Consider the following 21,606-nt stretch of genomic DNA (forward strand, 5'->3'; position numbering starts at 1 on the left):
TGGTCTGGGTTGACGACTACATTTGGTCTCAAACCCTAGTTTTCCGGACCAAATATAACTATGATCCTCTCCACTACGCTTCACTTTAGGACTAAATTTGGGTATAGTCTCCAAATTTGGTCGTGACTGTGGTTGCTCTGAGTCCATTTATCAGGAAAAAACTTTACCAATGCCAATATCAGGAGAATTTACCAGTGGTATATCATTTTACCAAAAATCAAATTTTTTGAGAACAGAACGATATGCGGATCACGCTTACGTCTAAACTATGTTGGTTCATTACTCATATGGAGTATAAATTTTGCAGCGAAACGGCAAGTCGGCAGGCACATCGCGCAGTACTATATATACTATAATAAAGAAAAGGGTCTTTTCAACGTACCGACAGGAAATGACCACCGTACCCCTCCGTTTTTTCTTTGATTAATCAGCTGCGACTGAAAGCAATACAATCCCTTTGTGTTTTTGTTTACTTAGCTGCAACTGAGTCTGAATGAACGCATTCCTGTTCTTGATTATTCAGTTGAATCTCATCAGATTTTGGTACGTCTGAAGAATCGAGGGCAATTTTCTGATCTTTCGTTCCAAAAAGCCATCGAATTCTTATCCCAAATAAAACCCAAAAATCTTCGCCTCTTATAATCACCATACTCTTTCCCTAAATTAACCATAATACTCTTTCCCCAAATCAAAATTTTTATAATGATCGAACCATAGTTGTTGTATTCAGCCCAGCTTTTGCAGCCAAAGATGAAATTTTAGGGACTAAAGAAGAGGGTTTGTAGCCGAAGAAGAAATTTCAGGGTGACGGACGAATAACAGTGATTCTGAAATTAATAGTTGAACAACACTATGATTTCAGCTTACAAAACATTAATCAGCTGAGATTTGGATTTCAGCGTCACCTACAAAGTATTCCATATTTCAGAAGGCAGGTTTGCACAAATTCACCCTTTTTCCTGCTTCATTGGTACCCCATTGTTATACCTTTCAGTTGTTTGACAGAATTCCTAGGACACAAAATCTACATTCTCAACCTAATACTACATGATTTCTACTTCAACTTTTGTTTGATTATGGTTGTTCAATGTTCTCATATACTTTGACTAGGAGAGTGGCATGCGCGAAATATTTCACACCTCTTTTTGCCCCTTCATTGGTTTTGCAATGGCTTTTGTATATGGAGTTAATATGATAACGAAAAACAAAAAATGTGTGTACTGTACCAATTGCATACTGCAATTTAGATTTCACTATTTGTAATTAAACTAATAATGTACTACAGCTGTTTGCAATGATGTCAACTTTTGCTACATTGCGGTCCGGATCCAAATTTTCACTGTGAAACGCGTATGCAGTATATCCATCCCCTGTACCCACCTGCAGGAATACTTTCAGTATTCTCTGATGTTAATGTCTTCTTGCACTTTGTTGGCAGCGGTAGAAATTTACTGTTGTAATGGTTTGTAACAGCTAAGCAGCTGGTTCATGGGGGAATTTCCATTTGTTTTTTATGAATTTCATGACTAAGGAGAAGAAGAAAATGTTACAGGTGCTCTGCTTCCAAAACCATACATGTATATCACATGCACCGTCAGGCAGTATATTTTTAAATTTATATCCCTTGATCGACAAAATTCCTATGAGATAAAATTTGAATGGCTTAATGATTCTCACATGATTTAACATTTGAATAGATCATAGATCAACAGTGCATTCTATGAGCTCCTCCTGTGTCTTAAGCTAACTTATAACTTTTAACAAGGTAGAAAGGGGATTTTTTTTTTAAAATACCATGTTTTGGCGTTCGATCGGCTGTGATCGTTCCCTGGCTAATTTTATCGTTGTGAAGTACTAATTCCAAATATATGGATGAGGAAACATCCATGAAGTTGATAAGTTTATGCTGCTATACTTCTGAAATCTAACAAAAGTTGAAAATATAAAAGATGTTTGTTTATTTCCTATCCAATGTTGCTGATCATTAATGACCTTTAAACAACTGAATTATATACATCAGTATTGCTTTTTTTTACATTCTCATATGCTGATCGAATGCCAATTCGGCAGGTGCATCGCACGTGCGTATTTACTAGATATATGAAAGATTTCATCTATTGTGATTTGAATATATGTTCTCGCTCAATTCATAATTCTAGGTTAAGGATTTCCTTCTTTCGAAATGATTCGTAGAATTGGATCTTGAAACCCTTAATAACATTTCGTGAACTAATGGGGTTTTTCTTTTTTCCAGGAACATCTTACTCTTTATTATCTATTGAGATTGGCAGTTTGGGGGAATTGGACAAGGTGTATCCTAAAATTAGTTCTTGTTTTCCCCAACTAAGAGAAACCATAACGTTTTAGGCTTTTAGCTCACATATACTAGCAGACCAAGTCCTCACCAGCACCACCTATTAGATACTGAGCATGGTGGATGTAAATTTTGGGAGAGAAATTATGGAGGTCGATTCTTCTTCTGAGGGCTCCTTTGGTTCTGGCAGGCACTTGGAATCAACAGCGACTCAGGTGAAATTTGGCTCATATGCTTATTATAGTGTTAAAAATTTGCAGTCATATTACTTTGATACTTACTTATACATGTGGTTGGAAGGAAGATGGTGGATGGAACGATTAACAGTAGTCCACGTATGGAGATAACTCCAAGTGTTGGTAGTCCACAACTAGATGTGGATCCAGGGGTTGATAGTCCGCAACTAGTAGAGATGACATCGATAACTGAACCAGATTCCCAATCGATAGCTGTTGATTTGACACCTTTTTTTGTCACCAATCAGGTACTGATCTTGCCAACTAACTTCTTATGAGATATTTATATACACATTTGTCCCTGACATACTGACATAAAAGGTAGGTCACTAACATTTTGCTGTGCATAGGTGTTTGACTCACGCGAAGCCATAATAGAGTGGTGTCAAGAGGTCGGAAAGAAGAACAACACAGTACTTGTGATCTCACACTCAAAGAGAACACTAAAAGGAAAGGGGTCAAGAATTACACTTGGATGTGAAAGAAGTGGTTGGTATACGGACCATAAGAAAAAGAGTTTAAACCCAAACCTCCTGAGCCAAGGAAAAGAAAGAGCAGAACTAGAAAGTGTGGTTGTCCTTTTCAATTGAAATGCGATTGGGTAGAAGGAAATAAGTGGACTCTTCGTGTAGTGTGTGGACGTCATAATCACGAATTATCAGACACACTGACTGGGCATGCATATGCTGGTAGGTTGAAGGAGGAAGAGAAGCAATTGGTACTTCATTTGACAGCAACTGGTGTTCCACCACAACAGGTACTTATAGCACTTAAAGAGAAGAGCAAAGAAAATTATTCGACTTTGAAAACAATATACAATGTAAAGGCCAAACATCGGAAGAGTCAGGTTGAAGGTAAGTCTGCAATGCAACAAGTGATGGAATTATTGGCTCAATACCATTATGTAAAAAGCATAGAAGTAATGAAGAAACAAACGAGGTAAGAGATATATTCTGGGTTCATCCAGAATCGATGTTATTGGCCAAATGTTTCCCATCGGTTTTAATGATTGATTCCACATGCAAGACTAATAGATTTAAGAAGCCGCTCATTCATATTGTAGGGATTTCTTCAACAGGGAAACTCTTCACAGTTGCATTTGCCTTTATGGAGGCGGGCACAGAACAACATTATATTTGGGCTTTGACGCAGTTGAAATGGATGTATATGCCAAATACATTGCCATCTTTATTTGTCACAGATAGAGAGAGTGCATTGGTAAATGCAATTGATATTGTATTTCCGAGATCAAGTAGGCTGCTTTCCACGTGGCACTTAAATCAGCAGGTGCAGGCCAACTGTGAGAAGGCTTTTGAAGATATTGAAGAGTGGGAACAGTTTCTCACTGATTGGAATCATGTTTGGCAAGCTGAGACGATGGATGAATGTGGCGATGCTTATGCTGATTTTGCAACAAAATGGGCACCAAAATACCCATCATGCATCATATACTTGCGTGATACATGGCTGATACAGAAAGAAAAATTTGCTTTGGCGTGGACAAATAAGATCAAACACTTCGGCAACACTACGACAAAGGCTGACAAAGAGCATGAAAACCTAAGGAAGTATCTAGTTTCTGCTGTAGACAGTTATAATACTTGTTGGAAAGCAATGCACAACATGATAAAAGATGAAATTGCTCAAATTAAATTCTCTTTCGAGCTGAGTCTTACCACATTGAATCAAGAACATTTGTCACCTGCTTTGGAGGAGTTGAGGAACCATGTATCTCATAAGGCTTTGGAGCTTGTATTGTTTGAAATTCATTGTTCAGAAAACCTTGGCAACGAAGAGTCCTCGTGCAGGTGTTTCCTCCACTCTATACACGGACTTCCTTGTGCACATGAGTTGGTAAAATATGTTCCTCAGGGTAAGGCTATCCCTCTGTCAAACATTGACTCACACTGGAAGCAACTTTCAATTGTTCCGACACAAGAGCTATATAATGGATTTGATGTCCTACCGGAATTTCAATTGTTGAAACAGAAATGGATACAAGCAGTGGAACCCAGACGTTCCTTACTGTTAAGAAAGATAAAGGACATTGCAACATTCAAAACCCGGAATTAAGCATTTCAAACGAGTTGTTTGCTTGAGCATGAAATGCGTGGGTGTCATAATATCAGTCAATGTACTCTCGAGATTAGGCTTTCTTACTGGCTTCTTCCAGTTGCTTCTTTTGTATTAGCTTTTACCTTAGTTCAATTTATAAAATTATTTCCAATCATAATTTCCCAAGATTACTTCTTGTGTTGCGCTTCATCCATAAAAATGATATGCATATACTATGAAAGCAAAAACTTACTGTTCGTTCAGGATAGGTCATAAACTGTGGTTCTTTTTTTTTTTTTTTTGTCTTTTCTGTCTGTTAATTAATATGATTGTTGAAGAAGGGTGTGGGTCTTGAAGCTCTTGCTGAGTGGTTGCAGGCCAAGAGTTTCTCTTTTCCCAGTAGCCTTGATTTGATGCTTGAAGGTATTTTTGCTCAACTACTCTCTCTCTCTGTGTTGTACTTTTTACATGATTTCATGTAAAATCTCAGTTTCTTTTAGTTTCACTTTCAATTATTTCTCAAAGTATACTAGTTTGTACTGCAATAAAATCTGAAGAATGCATAGTCTATCTGATTTTAACCAGTTAAATATGATTTACTTTTCTTATTTTAGTAATTTATTTCATCCATCAGCATCAGTGGTTGGGTAACTTGCGGTTATTGTGTTATAGTGTGGTCTTAGTGTGTTATGGTGCATGTCAGGCTGTTTAGTGTTATAGTTGTAGGCCCTACAAATAGAAGTACTTTAAAACGAAGGGGAAGGGTAGAAGTCGTAGGTAATCAAATATATTTATAAATGTATATATTGTTGTTATTTTGTCTTCTATTTCAGTGCAAGAAAACCATATTGCACCCTGCACGAAATAGTTGGCCTCGAGGGCTGAAGGAATTTGCCGGAGGGAGAGATCTGGATAAACATATATTCATGGATTATCATATATTATTCATCAGTTGTTTAATATGATAGAAAGAAAAAGGTCTGTTTCTTAGTAAAATCTGAACCGAGGTGCAGTCTAAAATTTGTTGGAATGTGTGTTGAGAAGCCGTGTATAGTTCTTTGCTTGTGTTTGGTTGATCTGAAACGTTATGCAAGTTGTTTAGCCAGGCGGATTGGATTCCCAATTTCTTTGATTTGTGGTTTAATATTTTTGTTGTTTGACTTTAGGTTTGCCCCTTGATATATGGATAGAGAATATAGCATTGCAAAATGAAAGGGTAGTTTCTTTGGGTGAGGTTAGAGAAATGTTAGGTAGTTCATCTTAACATTAATTGTATGTATATTAACACGCAACTACTGCTTTCTATACATTGACATCATAGATTTTCTTCTTAACACACCCTGTTAAGAAACAAAGAATACTACCAAGTCCTGTACAATGAAGAAACAAAAGGAAAGAGAAACATAGCCTGACAAGAGGTAACTGAATCTCTTTTTTTTTTTTTTTTTGATCAGACAGCTGGAATTAGTGCTGGTATGATCGATTGTTAAATATCATTTTGATATTGCTTGAAGTTGACAGCTACAATTTTATTTTATTTTTGATCAGACAGTTGGGATTAGTGCTGGTATGATCGATTGCTAAATATCATTTTGAATATTGCTTGAAACTGACAGCTACAAGGCCCCTGTTGATATTTCTCACCAAGCCTTTCCAGGAAACAAGAAGGTAGCTGATGCTGCTCTCGAAAAGGAAACCTTGCAGGCCAATATTATTTTGATCTACGGAAACCCTCAGAATCATCTCCCTAGCAACAGTTGGTGTGGGATGCTTAAAAAAAAAAAAAACAGTTGGTGTGTGATGATGTTGCACTTTACTCCAGTTGGTGGATCTACTGAAACCCTCAGAAGTAACAGTTGGTGTGGGATGATGTTGCACTTCACTAGAGTTGGTGTGGAGGTTTTGGTTTCTTTCTTACTGGTCTTCGTCCCTACTTCTGTATGAAAACCTTATTTCGGTTGCAATATAGATTTTATGGTGTACAAGGTCTTTGACCCAAAACACTGACTACGTGATGCAGATTCAGAAATCTCCACTTTCTGTACCCATGAGTACCACTTTCACGCAAAGCCATTAAAGCCATTAATAAGAATACCAGACACAACTGTAAAATCCAGTCCAAGTTGAAACCTAAAATCATGTATATTCGGGGATTACGAAACATCAGACCTAAAGCATTGTTCTTTAACGTACACGGCCAAATATCCGATGAAAAAGAAAATCCTTAGTGCCTCTTTTTGCCGTGCTTCCTACCTCCTTTCTTCTTTCCACCACCTTGCTTTTTCTTTCCTTTGTCACTAGTACCAGTACCAAAATTCAACGCTTGTGGCCGACTTGGCCGATTTTCCATGCTTCTTGAAGAATTATTGTGCAATAGATGCTTCACGTGCAATACACCATTTTTGAAATACCCATCAGTTGACCTCAGTACACTATCCTCCGCCTTTCGCTTCCCTGGGGCTCTATTACTAGAACTTGATTTGTTCCCCCCAAAACGACCGAGAACCATATCCTAAATTAGCAACAATTAACTATCAGCAAAACCTCCAAATTTGAACTAAATAGTAAAGATACTATGTTAAAGAAATAAAAAAATCGCAAACAAGCAATAGAAATCTTCAACAACCTCTTGTAGCGTTTTCTGTTGTCTTTCCTTTTGTTTCTTCATTGTGACTCTTGCAAGACTCAGTGGTACTCTTTGCTTCTTAACAGGCTGTTATTTAAGAAGAAAATCAACAATACTTCAATATAAGAAGAGTTAGAGGCTTGGTAAATGTATAATATCCAAGACGAACCATCTGTGTAGTTTTCTTACCTTCCCACCGAGAGAAACTACCCTTTCATTTTGCAAAGCCTTCTTTTCTTTCCATGTCATATGGGAGGAACCTACAATAAAACAACACATGAGTGATCAAACCAAAAATTGAAGCAATTTGGGGATCAAGTTCTAACTGGCCAAGTATAGACAGTATATTTGTTTTTAAGCATCCATAAATAAAGCTAACAGTTTTCTGAATCAAAATAAGATACAAGCCTGCTAAAGGATCTCATTTATAGCTTTGGTTGTAGGCTTGTAGAGTTGTAGGTGCTGATGTATAAAAGAATTATCTAAAGTGTTGAAAGAAGTTTATAACTCCATACCAAGAAAGTCTAAAAGAAGGAAACTGGCAAAGGCTATACACACTACTCGCATTAAAGACTAGTTGTATATAAAAAAATTAAACAGCTTTTAATCATAGTAATTGTGCTTTGATATATTTGCTGTGTGTAATACATAATAAAATTTGTTGTTAACTTGATTCAGTACTGGTTAGAGAGCAAGTAATTGGCTTAATAATGAATCTCTTGCTATCGGCTTTCCTAATCTTATACTGTCGGGTCATGTTACTAGATGTTAAAAACAAAATGAATCAATCTCATATTCAAATTTGACATGGCCGAATAAAATAGCTTCTTTTTGTCCCCCTTCCGCTAAGGTTAATCACAAAGTTCCCTTAGTACTATGGATAATATTTATCAAAGACTAAATAATAGTGAATGGTCGTTTCCTTTATGTTCTCTAGATAATCAATAAGGAATCGAGAAAACAACAACACTATGCATGTTTATTCAAAATTCAAAGTGAAAGAGGAGAGAGATAATAATAATACCTAAAAGCTTCAAGTCCAGCGTAGAGAGAGAAGAGAAACCCTGTTCCTGCAACCGCTCAGCAAGAGCCTCGAGATCGGTAGTCTTCTTCGACCCCATTACTACTGTCTTATCTGATCTCTACCGCTTTGTCAGTGTAAAACACAGAGAGCCTTATTGAACCCTAAAAATAAAAAAAATAGCATCAGAAAATACACAAAAGAATTGCAATTGAGTTGTTACTTGTTACGTTTGTAGCACCCCTTTTTCCGAAAACAGAAATTAGGATATTGAATCTAGTACTAAGGTAAAAACTGTCTTAAGCTAGGTTTATTAAAAAGACTACACAAGGGTGATCAGAACACAAAGTTCATAACCTAGGTCAAAGGATAAAACAGCAAGTTTTTATATAGTGAAAGCTAAAAAAAACTGAACTAAAGAAAACTGAACCATGCAGATGCTAGACTATCTTACATTCAACCATTAACTACAGGACAAGTTAAGAACATAATCTAAACACTAAAAGTTCGTGATATACATACTGTCTAATATACAAGTGTGTTGTTTTTCATTACATACTAGTTGTGCACCCATGCTCTGCACGGGCTAAGATTTATCATTCCAGATGAAATTTCAATTAGTATATATAGAGCTCTTAAGTGGGGTTGAATACAAAATAAAAGTACTGTTTGATCATATCCTAAAGATGATTTCTAATTCATATGCACCTCCTTGACGACAGTTCTTCGATAATTCAATACAGAAAATCTGTCCTGCCAGCAACACAAATATAAGAAACAGGATTCGATGATCAATAAGCAATAATATATTCAACACTTGATTTATAAAAGGAAAAAAAAAAGAAACCCGTGCAAATGGAATGATGATTTTTGGGAGATTTGTAGCAAATGCACTAAATAAAACATAGTCTCAAATATCCAGCAAGCATTTTTTCTTATGGAACTATTCAACCACTCCAAGTTTGAAACCTTGATTGCACTCGTACTCATATACTTTTGCATATTTGTGTGACCTCATGTCTGGTTCCTTGTTTCTGCCCGTTTCTATAGGAAGACGATCTTATAAGCTGGAAGAAGTTTCATTCTGTGGAATTCATAGCCTGATACACTTACTTATTACTTACTAAAGAGGCTACAACTGAAAATGAGGCTCATATTTGTATATATGTCTGTGATTATAACAAAAAATTGTATAACCTATGCATTGTAATAATGTTTAAAATATCACAAAGATGTCCGACAATAAATATAACGAAGTTGTTCGAACTGAACAAACATAAGAGAATATCATAATTGTGATAAGAGTGGAAGAGGTTTAATTTTTCTTAGCACAAATGTCTTACTGCAGTAGAAGTACTATAGCCAGACATCATTTTACATCTATCTTTGCCACTAAAACACGAATTTGACAAAAAAACACATGCTCAAGGATCAGTTAACACTTTAAAAGCAAGGATATCGTGCTTACTGTGTGGATGCACAATAGTGTTTTGTTCCAATGATCCCAGTAGGACATATCTTCAACCAACCGATAACATAAACACCCTTCCAAGTTCCAAGAACTTCAAGAACTGATGTATTGCTCAGAACCCAGTCTCTAAAGTTAGGAATGATACCTGGCAAAACATTTGGTAAGGATGTAAAAAAGGGTACTTATACCCAACTTAGCTCAGCTAATGACCCAATTTAACAGACTGAATAAATACTGAATAAACACAAAGACAGAAAGTCACGCATGGAAGAGATGGAGGAAAGCAGGTAGAAGGTTTTGCATACAATTTGATAGTGTTTCAATTGCGATGATATGATCAGCATATCATCCAGCAAATTCCAGTTCAATTAGGCTCAACTATTAGAGCTCATTTTTCTTAAACCCAGATTGCCCATCTTATATTTTACATATATATAAGAATCAAGTAAAATTCGTAAATTTTAAAACTGATTAACAAAACCCAGTAGACCGTGAATTTGATTGAGAAGCATACATGGGAAACTTATGAATCAAAATGGCAGAAAAGATAAACAGAGGAAAAAGCTAAATAAAATCATCAAAAGACCTCAGAGCTGATAAACCTTAATAGTAAGATAGAAACGATTGATTACCTTGTTCAGGATTAGGGTGTATTTGTTGGTGAATTTCTTTTACCTGGAAACAGAAAGTGGTTTTTATTAGGTGTTGGTTCTGATATTATCACCATCTTCGGAAGAATATATTCCTGGAGAAAATCACTAACATCTGATAATCAAAGATTAAAATTTCATAATCTAGAGTTCTGTTAGAATAATTAAAATTGAAGAGAAGGAGATTAGGGAGGGTGGAAGAGAGGAGGTACGGCGATAGACAATTAATTAAATTAGGGTTGTAAAAGAAGACGATTAAGGGTTTTCACTTTTCAATCTAGAAAGTGAGTACTGGCCGCTCAAGCTCTTACTGTACAAAAAGAAAAAAACACCGAAAAAGCAATTAAAACCGAAGTAAGGGGATAAAAGCAGCTGATTTCCAAATTTTCTCCAAAAGTTTAATTGAGTTCACAGTAGTACCAAAACGGTGTTCGCAGATTAGGGTTGGGAGTAAAACAACAGTAGCAGGATATACGATAGAGAGGTATGGATTAATAGATACGTAAGCACGAAAAACACCAAAACCGGGTGGTGTAAAAATCCAAAAGAGCGGTGGAAATAACCAAGAATTCTTTTTGGTCTCAATATTTACTCGTGGGGTCAGAAGCTCTAGGAAGAGAGCTTGATTCAGCTTTTAACCACAACAGAGGAAATTCACCTGAAATCATATTATTAATAATTAATACACATTTAGTAGTTAGAGTCCTAAAACCAATGTAGTACGCCTCGGCCGAATCGTTCAAGTTACTCGGTAAATAGGATCAAAGAGGGAAAAGAAAATCTTTGGAACACTTCTTTTTAATCGTTATATACTTGAAGAAACCCTAAAAACTTAAACTAAAAGTCCCAAGATCATTCCCAGGACCTACACTACACTAGGGTCGAATGGGATCCAACACATATGATTACCATATTGATAGTGAGCATATTCTGGATGAACTGTTGTATATTGATTAATTTGATCATAGATATGACCATCATTAACCGACATCTGAAGTTCCCTTAGCATTTGTGGAGGAATTCCATCTTCACTTAATAACTCACAGACTAAACGAAATTGTGTTATACTTATACTTTTTCGTCTCACCACTCTTGGCCAAAAAATTAGTTGTTCTGTTTGAACTTTTATCAACCAGATTGACTAGATAACCACAGTAATACGGACTACCCAACTGTACAATATCCTTCAATACTTTCAACACCATACTGTCCTCCACTGTAAACACCGGGCTACAACATGTAACACAGAACATATCGAAATTTTGGTGATCAGGAAAACTCGTATCTTTACAGAAACAATCATGCTTACTTGATTGAAAGCAACGTTCAATGACGTCGCGAATATAGTCATCATTGCAGCCCATACAAATTTTGGTGATGCCATGTTCTCTAGCAAATTTCAAACCAGATCTAATTCCCTCTAAGGTGTGACAATATTCAGAGATAGATCCATCTTTAGAAATAACGGATAGAGCGGCAATAGGTGTACCGGTAGCATCAACAATTATAACTCCATAGCCTCCATGATCTACATGTTTCCTATAAAAACCATCTACAAGCACACCATAGAGTTGGCTCTCTACAATTACTGGCTCCCTAGGGCTTTTATTGATTTCATCATAATAGAATTTATCATCACACTCATCTGGGGATTTGATATGGTTTTTGCCAGACCAATCAATCCCAAGATCATTCATAGGACCTAGACTAGGATCAGGTGGGCCCCAAAGCATATAATCCCTATATTGAATATAAAATTGATAACGAGCATATTCCGGAGGAACTGTTGTATATTGATTAATTTGATCGTAATAAACAACTGGTTTAGCTTGACAGAAACAACTAATTCCATTAGAGGTAGAAGCACTTCCCTGCTGCTAGTAAAACACAGTGGGAGTGGAGCTACTACTGGTTGTAGAGGGTCTCGTTTGACGACTGCGATTGTTTTCGACCATGACACTGTTACCAAAATCCAATCAGTATGTTTCAAAACTGAACAACTAAGCAACTATGTATATGAAAATCACAAAATGATGAAAAAGCTAATAACACACCCCCCAAAAATCTCCAAGCTCCACCGGAAAACAAAAATTAAAATCAAGTTTTTCCTTTCAACGGTTTCAAAATCCCTAACACTAACAGCCTTCCAAAAATTAAAAACTAAATTACAAAAATTAAAAAACAAAGTTGCATATCGAATGTACCAGAATGGTAAAAATTTACGATATTGGACAAGCTAACTAGCAGAACACCGAATAAGGACCAGTACTATTCCTAATTACCGAATCAGGCCATCCAGGACAAAAAGGGTTAAAAACAACGGTCCGCGAGTTATAACCCCAAAGGTGTCACTATCCATCCATAAAAAACCCGCCAAAACAAAAGTAACACAAAAATCCCAGAAAACAAAATTTTGATGAAACCAAAATTTGGTTTCATCATAAAATTTGATGAAACCTCATATAATTTGACGAAACCATTTTTTGGCTTCATCATAAAATTTGATGAAACCAATTTTGAAATTTGGGGTTTTTGCATCAAGTTTTTAAAATTTGGGGTTTTTATATCAATTTAGTTTAAGGTGGAGTTTTAATGAATCCCAATATTTGAGTGGGGTTTTTGTACCACAAGTTTGGTCACCTTGGATTTTTATGACTAGTTTTGAAACTGCAAACCCCGTATCAGACATGTGAGTTACTAAAGAGACGAAAGTAAAAAAAAACTAACATCTGTACAAAGAAACAAAATTCTTACATGCCCTAGACAGCAGGTGAGCCAATTGCTTTCTTGTGACTGAAAGATCTATCAGAACAGAATAGACAAGTACTCAGTAATCAAACACAGTTTAGTCCATCAAGTAGAATATAATGCATCACTTTGGCTGCTATTCTTAGCAGCAAGAGTGCCCCCTTTGTTATTTATCACAATGATCAGAAATCAAATCAGGATAAGTAATAAGAGACCAAAATACTTGAACAAAGAAGAAAATAGAAACGATACAAACACCCAAGTTGCGGTTGATTTCACTGGCAACGAACATAATCAAAGACTAGCAGCAGCAGGGGACGTAATCATTTGTACTTTGTTTAACAACAATTAAGATAACAACAGCTTTTATTCAGTTCGTAAACATCTTAAAAGGCAATAATTCGCCAGACTACTGCAACCCAAACAAAGTAAGCACGACACTCACCAAATACAATTCACTAATTACTTCCTCCGTCCCACTATTAAGTGACCTAGTTCAAGTTTGCACAATTTTTAGGGCAAATAAGGGGAAAAGTATTTTTAAGCACTTTTTACAAGTATACCCTTATGGATAATAAATAGTGAAATTTTGAAATGATTTATCTCTCAAACTACACCACGGATGTTCGCAAACTTTGTACCATGGAAAAACATTTTAAAACACCTATGTAACGAATATAAACATGACTATCAAATTATGCATATTTCTTATATTCTTTATAATTAATTAAAAGGATAATTTTAGAAATATCACTTTGTTTAGTGATATAGGTCATTTAATGGTGGGACAAAATCTAAAAATAACTAGGTCACTTATCAGTGGGACGGAGGAAGTATTATTTAAGTAACAATTCCGTGACAAACCCTTGCAGAATCAAAATATTGTATTACCTTAGCCACAAGAGTCCCTCCGGGTGATAAAAATTCGGTTGCTATTTTAAGAGAATTGATAACTAATGTGGTCATAGCTGCTTCAGCTTTATCATCACCAACCATAGGAGAGCCATCGAATAATACCACATCAGAAGTCTTAACACCATTCATACGCATATGTTTTGCAATAATAGCTTTACATTTAGTAGTAGTAATATCTCCCACACATGAAATTGCACCTGGAATAGCTCTATTTGGACGAAGGTCAACACCAAGAACAAAACTACCCTGTGGAGTTTTATTAAGAGCAACTTGCATCCAACTACCAGGTGCAGCACACAGATCTAACACAGATTTAGATGATTTGAGGAATTTTTGTTCCTTATTCATCTGAAGCAATTTGCGAGCTGATTTAGATCTATAACCTTGTTCAACAGATAAACGAGAATCTGAAGTACCTTGTTCACTATCGATTTCTTCTTTCGTTTTTTGGTTGCAGGGTTTGATTTCTCTAATCTTTTGGTTGCAGGGTATGATTCCTCTCATCTTGCTACAGAAATTAAGAGGGAGGATGTTAAAACAGAGAGGAAGAAAGGAGATTATATATTGGTTTTATATTAGGGTTCTGAGCTGTCTGTAAGGGTGGATAATACGGCGGGTAAAAGCAAGCGCTGTGGTGGCTGAACGTTTCCCATTTTGGGGCTTCTCCAAAAGGTTTCCCCTATTTGCCTAAGGCTTTTAGCCGTCTGGTGTGCTAATCTAGCAGTTAGATTAAAAATCCGCATCAGCTAGGATTAACTCTTAATTACTGTGGCAGTGTTAATCTATCATGCTAATCGTTGAATGGAACAATGCAAAATCAAAAAGAAATTGCTTTTACTGAATCAAATAGCATTTGACTAGTCAACCACTTGACTGTGTTGTTTCATTCAATACAACATAAATGGACTTTTCTTCATAGGAAATCGTTTCTTTCTCGTTTCTTCCTCATTTTTTCTTTCTCCCCCAAAACTTAACCGAAATGCATGTTTTCAATCTAGAAATCTAAAGATTTTTTTTCTCAATTCCTTCCTTGGGTTTGTTCTACATCAAATTTATGATCGTTTGAGTGTATTTTTAGTCGTTTTCGTCCACCAAATTGATTGAGGTAAGAATTTTAAATTTTAGTTTTTTTTTTGATGAAATTTTGATGAAATCGATGATTGATATGTGTTACAATGCATGATTGAAATTGATTTTTAGATGATTTAGATGATATGTGATTGAAATTAATTTTTAGAATTTTTAGGGTTTAATTTGATTATTTGTGATAATTTTTCTTTTTTGAAATTTTGATTATTTGTAATGAAAAAAAATGAAATCTGTATGATTAATTTGTCCGTAAATTTGTATGAAATTTGGGTTACTCTTGTGATTGATTTTTTTCGTGTTTGTTATTGATTGTAGTACGAGAAATGAAAGAATTTCTAGATGGATTGGAAATAGTTACCGCAAAGAAAACTAATAGTCATGTATGTAACAATATTACGAGTGATCCTCGGAATGTTAATTTTAGAAGTAGCTTGAAAGAGGTTGAAGAGTTTTATAAAATTTTAATGAAAGATAATCCGCCAGCGCAATTGTGGGTTTTCTTCTGTTTTTGCGTTTGGAGGCTTAATAGAATCCATAGCTGAAAAATGGTGGGGAAAAACCAAGATCTTTCATTTTAAGGAGTTTGAGCTTGGCATCCTTCTTGTAGATTGGTACATGTTAACGAGAATTCCCACTGGTGACCCTAGTAAACAACCAATAGTTATGCCGTCGTTGGGTAGTGATCTAACATATCGTGCTATGGATGATTTATATTTTTCTGGTTTCAAAAATCATGGTGCATGGAACTCTAAGACTAATTCAATATCCTTGGGTATCTTGAAAAACTACCTTAAAAGTAGAAAAAACCAGGACAATATTGGATGTGCAGAGACATTGACACGAGCATTCTGTTTTTGGTGTTTTGGTCATTTTCTTCTAGCGGATTCTAGTGGAATAGTAGATAAGCACTGAGTTCTATTGCTGAATGACTTAGATAGAGTTTGGGAATATGATTGGAGTATAACTTTCTTAGGTAAAACCTACAAATTTCTTGACGAATGGTCAACCAAAGGTAATGATTTATCTAGCATGGTTATGGTACTTGAGTATTGGTAGTATAATTATTTCCGCAACATGTAACCCTTGCTTTGTCAGACACCGGGATATCAGGATGTTTTCCCGAAAGATGGATCTCTTCAAGAAGATTAACATTCAATCAAGGAAGAGCGGACACAAAGGAGGTCAAAAGGATACGAGGAAACACTCAGTCTCCAATGGAAGCGAAAATACGAGGGTACCCAAATACACCACAATCTTTTTGTTTCAACCTATAAGTCCTTTTCCGAATGTGAGCGTCTATGGACATGGTCGAGATAATACAAAAATTCGGTTCACACTTCGTACGATCGTCTATGGGCACGAGATCGAGACAATACAACAACAAGGTCACTTGTGTGATTGACTACGGATACAAGATCGAGACGATACGATAACAACATGTGTACTTGATAATAGGTTCATTAATAATCAAACTTTATAGGATCACTATCAAGTATTGCGAAGTTAATGTAAAATGCAATTTACTTTAATTATAATAAGGCAATTATAATGCTGGAAAAGTAGAGCAAATGACAAAGCAAGATTTGTTAACGAGGAAACCGCAGATGCATAAAAACCCCGGGACCTATTCCAGTTTTGAATACTCTCAGAATTAATCTGATATACAAAATCTAATACCAACTTCGTATAGTTGAGACCAAGCAGACTATCCCTAGCTACTTAGTTCCCTCAATATCCATGCACCTTCGAATTCTAAAGTCACACACGTTGAAAAGACGAGGGTACCCAAATACACCATAATCTTTTATTTATCCACCTATAAGTCCTCTACCGAAGTGGTTGTCTATGGAAAAAGTCGATACAATACAACAAATCGGTTCACACTTCGTGTGATCGTCTATGGATACAAGATCGAGACAATACGACAAAAAGATAACTTGTATGGTGACTATGGATACAATATCGAGACAATATAACAACGAAGTATGATACTTGATAATAGGTTCTGATTTAACCAAACTCTCATAATTAAGCCGCTATACAAAATCTACACCAACTTCGTATAGTTGTGACCAAGCAACTACCTCTAGTTCACTTAGTTTCCTCAGTATCCCTGTGCTTCCGATTTTAATGAGTCCACGCACTGAAACAATTCCTTTGGATCGTATTCCAAATAGTAAAGGAACAACAAATTTGTTTGGTAACAAGTCTTTCGATTCTTTCAAGATAAAGATATCTCAAGTCATACGCAAAGGATATTTCGTTTAACCTAATAAACTCCTTTGTCTAGTTCGATCAATCTATCCAATAACTACCAAAGTAGTCAAGTTTAGATTCACACTTAATCCAAATAAATCTCAAATAGATATGTTGAGAATGCTGATCTCGCGCAACTAATCAATCGAATAATTCTGATTCTAGTTGGATCACAGCCAATCAAGGTTTGTGAAAATGCGGGGGTCTAACAACCATACCCAACAATTCGTTTGGCAATATGAGAGGATTTACTCCAATACACTTTCTAGAGAATCAACTAGACAGTCATACTCAATCTAGAGTAAAGTATATCAAAGAGTTTAATATCTCTAAGTCTTAATTCAAGAAAGAGAGATAAAACTCTTTGATATACTTTTTTATAGATTGAGTCTTGTTGATTCTCTTAAAAGTATATTAGAGTTTGTCCATACAGATTGCTAAGCGAAATATTGGGTGTGGTTTTTGTACCTCCACTTTTTCAAGCGTATGTATTTTGTAATTTTTTTATCCATATGTATTAAGAGTTTTGTCACTAAAATTGACAAAGGGGGAGATTGTTAGAGCATAGCTCGGTTGAACCCACCAAGCGTTGGTATGTCAAGTTTGGTTTTCATATTTTAGTGAATCAAAACTCAATTAAAGAGTCGCTTGATTATATACTAGAGACAACTTCGTACAGGTTAGGATAGAAATATTAGGATTATGAGACATACAAGTATACTAGAAGACTTGAAGAATTTGAAGAAGTAACAAGCTACATCGACGACATCATCCTTCCTCTTGAGGTTAGTAATATTGTGACTTGAACTGTTTCATTACTAACGCATCTTTCAAGTCGTGCTATATTGAAAGCATAATTGCGAAGCTGTGAATGATTATACTCTAGTAAACATAGTGTTAAGGAATTAGAATACGAAGTATAACTCTTCTCTTTTGAACTTCGTATATAAGACATCAACATAATCGTATGGATGCTGTTGTGATTATGTGTACGGGTAAAGGTGAAGATTTCATCCTAGGAAATAATGTTTATATTTGTTTAAACTAAGTACATTCATGAACTTGTTTTATGAATCGAAAGGGAAATCGCTACGCTTATTGGTATTGTTATTCATTGCATATCTTTGGATTACCAATATATCTGAGTTAGTAGAACCGATCATAACTTGTTATGTATCTTGGTAAAACTAGTCAAAATGCCTGACTTGTGTATTGGTATGACTTTTATTAGTATAACCGATGTTAAGTAATCACCTTAGATGGTCTGATCGATATTTTTAATTAGTGTAACCGATACTGGTAATTGGTATGACCAATCACAAAAAGAGTTGTGTAATCGATCCTTGTAATTGGCGCAACATGTCCTAGTAATTGGTGTAACCGATCCTAGTGACCAGTGTATCTGATCACAAGTAATACCTTGAGAATATGGTAACTGGTCCTGGTAATTGACGTAACTGATGTAACCGGTCCCAGCAACCATATTAAGGTAGAACCGATCCCTGTGTTTGGTGTAAACCCATGATTAGTGAATTGATATGTGATCAATCACATAGCTCTTGGAAGTCAGATGAACCAATTTTAAACTTGTTTGGAAGTGTGGTATAATCGGTTCCAAGCTTGTAAATATGAAAAAGGATTTACAAAGAAAAAGATGTTGACATACTTTGAAAATGTTCAATAACTTTTAGAGCATAGCTCGGTTGAACCCACCAAGTGTTGGTATGTCAAGTTTGGTTGTCATATTTTAGTGAGCCAAAACTCATTTTAAGAGTCGCTTGATTACGTACTAGAGTCAACTTCATATAGGTTAGCTTGAAAGTATGAGGATATGAGACATTACAAGTATTGCAAAGACTTGAAGAAGTGAAGAAGTAAGGAGCTACAACGACAACATCATCCTCCACTTGAGTTTAGTGATATTTGACTTGAAATGTTTCATTCCCTAATGTATCTTTCAAGTCGTGCATATTGAAAACAAAACTGCAAAGCATGATTATACTCTAGTTAGACATAGTATTAAGGAATACAATACGAGGTTTATTGCTTAACCATTAAACTTTATATATAAGATATCGACATAATATTTTGAATGCTATTGTGATTATGTATGGGTATAAGGTGAGGATTTCATCCTAGGAAACAATGTTTTACATGTGTTTTAAGGAAGTGTTTGAGGGTTCGGTAATTTCGTGTGTTGTGGGTGAGAAACAAGTCTAAACCCTAAACAATGTATTGCAAGGGAGTACTTTAGATTCGAGAGATCAATCTTTACAAATCCGGCCTAAACCAAGAAATGGCCGTTCCAGACTTGCTTCGGTCACAAAGTGAAGGAGAAGGGTTGATTTTAGGGAGGGAAGCGAAGAGAGTGTTGAAACCACAATAGTTGATTCTGGAAGAATAGTTGTTTGACTTGTATCAGAAAGTGAAAGCTAACAGATGGGAAAGCTAACAAGTGATTTCTGAGTGTTGTATGCTCCTGACCAAAACTTGTTATTCGGTGGAAATAGGTAAGACCTATTTATACAAGTCGAAGTGAAATGTACTCTGGTCTCGTAAGAAAAGGAAAACGAATGAGTAAATGGGAGGAGGTGGTAACCGGTAACGCCTAGAATTGATGTTCCATAATGAAAGAAAACGTTTCACCATTACTCCCTGTATTTATTAACCGCCTCATCCTTATGACACTGTCTTGTAACGGGCGTATTGTACGCCGCACGATGTAAACCGCCAAACCAATACCCAATGAGCATCTCCCAGTTTGTGACATGTGTTGATGTCTCAAGTGTTTTCGTGGAAAACATGTAGCATGTTGATGCTGTTTGGCAAGTTGAGCTTGGGAGACTTGCCGGCTCGGTGGTGACCTTCGACGGTCGAGATTTTTCATCTTGAGAGGAAGGGTAGCCGTTGATTATTGCAACCCTTCGATTGGTAGCCAGCGGCATGAAATCATGGGCGGCATGGCTTTGTTATGATTAGGCGTGGCCAAGCTAGGATTTTGGCATAATGGCGCGGCTGGCATGGTTGGCATGCCTTGGCACGGAACGGTGGCTGGCACGGCATGCCATTGACACATGCTACATGGTTGGCATGCCTTGGCGGGGTTTAGGCGCGGCGAAACTATGATTTGGGCGTTGGGACAAAGGTTACCATGCGTTGGTTGGCGACCTTGGACGGCTAAGATCCGCGTCTCAGATGGAAGGGTGGCCGTTGATTGTTGCAACACTTCGCTTTGGCAGCCGTGAAGGAAAGGCCGGCATGGTATGGTTTAGGCGCGGAGAGGTGGCTGGCACGACATTTCATTGGCACATGTGGCATGGTTGGCATGCCTTGGCTTGGTTTAGGCGCGACCAAAACTAGGGTTTGACCAAAGGTTACCCTGTGTTGGTTGACCTTGGACGGATGAGATCTACGCGTCAGATGGAAGGGTGGCCTTTGATTGTTGCAAACCTTCGCTTTGGCAGCCGTGAAGGAAAGGCCGGCATGGCATGGTTTAGGCGCGGAAAGGTGGCTGGAACGGCATGCCATTGGCACGTGTGGCATGGTTGGCATGCCTTGGAGCGGTTTAGGCGCTACCAAAACTAGGGTTTTGGCGTTGGGCCAAAAGTTACCATGCGTTGGTTGGTGACCTTGGACGGCTAAGATCTGCGCCTCAGATGGAAGGGTGGTTGTTGATTGTTGCAACCCTTCGCTTTGGCAGCCGTGAAGGAAAAGCCGACATGGCATGGTTTAGGCGCGGAAAGGTGGCTGGCACGGCATGGTTGGTATGCCTTGGCGCGGTTTAGGCGCGGCCAAACCTAGGTTTTTGGCGTTGGGAAAAAAGTTACCATGCGTTGGTTGGTGACCTTGGATGGCTAAGATCTGCATCTCAGATGGAAGGGTTGTCGTTGATTATCACAACCCTTCGTTTTGGCATCCATGAAGGAAAGGCCGGCATGGCATGCCGTTTGGCACGGTGGTGCGGATGGCATGGTTGGCATGCCTTGGCGCGGACACGCGGATGGCATGGTTGGCATGCCTTGGCGCGGACACGCGGCTGGCATGGTTTTCCATTGGCACGGCGGTGCGGCTGGCATGATTGGCATGCCTTGGTGCGGAGACGTGGATGGCATGGTTTGCCATTGGCACCGCGGTGCGGCTGGCATGGTTGGCATGCCTTGGCGCGGAGACGTGGCTGGCATGGTTTTCCATTGGCACTGTGGTGCGGCTGGCATGGTTGGCATTC

General features: G+C 37.1%; 2 protein-coding genes across 6 annotated transcripts; one reads left to right on the forward strand and one right to left on the reverse strand.

Annotated features, from left to right (window-relative positions):
• Window positions 1-467: 467 nt before the first annotated feature.
• On the forward strand, window positions 468-4,791 carry LOC113331443 (PKS-NRPS hybrid synthetase CHGG_01239-like). Of its 5 annotated transcripts, none has more exons than XM_026578146.1 (4): window positions 468-935; window positions 2,255-2,529; window positions 2,619-2,798; window positions 2,901-4,791. In XM_026578146.1, the coding sequence occupies exon 4, from the start codon at window positions 3,523-3,525 to the stop codon at window positions 4,621-4,623; it is 1,101 nt and encodes a 366-aa protein (XP_026433931.1). In that variant the 5' UTR covers window positions 468-935; window positions 2,255-2,529; window positions 2,619-2,798; window positions 2,901-3,522; the 3' UTR covers window positions 4,624-4,791. The 5 variants fall into 4 exon arrangements, with proteins under 5 accessions (XP_026433933.1, XP_026433931.1, XP_026433934.1 ...); XM_026578148.1 differs by having other exon boundaries at window positions 2,615-2,798; XM_026578147.1 differs by lacking the exon at window positions 468-935 and adding an exon at window positions 1,513-1,552.
• A 1,872-nt stretch (window positions 4,792-6,663) lies between these two features.
• On the reverse strand, window positions 6,664-10,832 carry LOC113331497. Its single transcript, XM_026578207.1, has 7 exons — window positions 10,794-10,832; window positions 10,356-10,398; window positions 9,721-9,868; window positions 8,256-8,416; window positions 7,421-7,491; window positions 7,232-7,318; window positions 6,664-7,117 (listed from the first exon to the last, which is right to left on the reverse strand). Exons 4-7 carry the CDS (start codon window positions 8,350-8,352, stop codon window positions 6,830-6,832), a joined length of 543 nt encoding a protein of 180 aa, XP_026433992.1. The 5' UTR covers window positions 8,353-8,416; window positions 9,721-9,868; window positions 10,356-10,398; window positions 10,794-10,832; the 3' UTR covers window positions 6,664-6,829.
• Window positions 10,833-21,606: the final 10,774 nt, after the last annotated feature.

The sequence above is a fragment of the Papaver somniferum genome, unplaced genomic scaffold, assembly GCF_003573695.1.
Source record: "Papaver somniferum cultivar HN1 unplaced genomic scaffold, ASM357369v1 unplaced-scaffold_125, whole genome shotgun sequence".
NCBI lineage: Eukaryota > Viridiplantae > Streptophyta > Magnoliopsida > Ranunculales > Papaveraceae > Papaver > Papaver somniferum.

Bases quoted from the DNA above. Each gene is read 5' to 3' on its own strand.
- LOC113331443 (XM_026578148.1), top strand. From the start codon at position 3,523: ATGTTATTGGCCAAATGTTTCCCATCGGTTTTAATGATTGATTCCACA.
- LOC113331497 (XM_026578207.1), bottom strand. From the start codon at position 8,352: ATGGGGTCGAAGAAGACTACCGATCTCGAGGCTCTTGCTGAGCGGTTG. The intron at 7,319-7,420 runs GTAAGAAAACTA...CTTAAATAACAG, and splicing joins TAGTTTCTCTCGGTGGGAAG to CCTGTTAAGAAGCAAAGAGT. The intron at 7,118-7,231 runs GTTGTTGAAGAT...TTGCTAATTTAG, and splicing joins AACAGAAAACGCTACAAGAG to GATATGGTTCTCGGTCGTTT.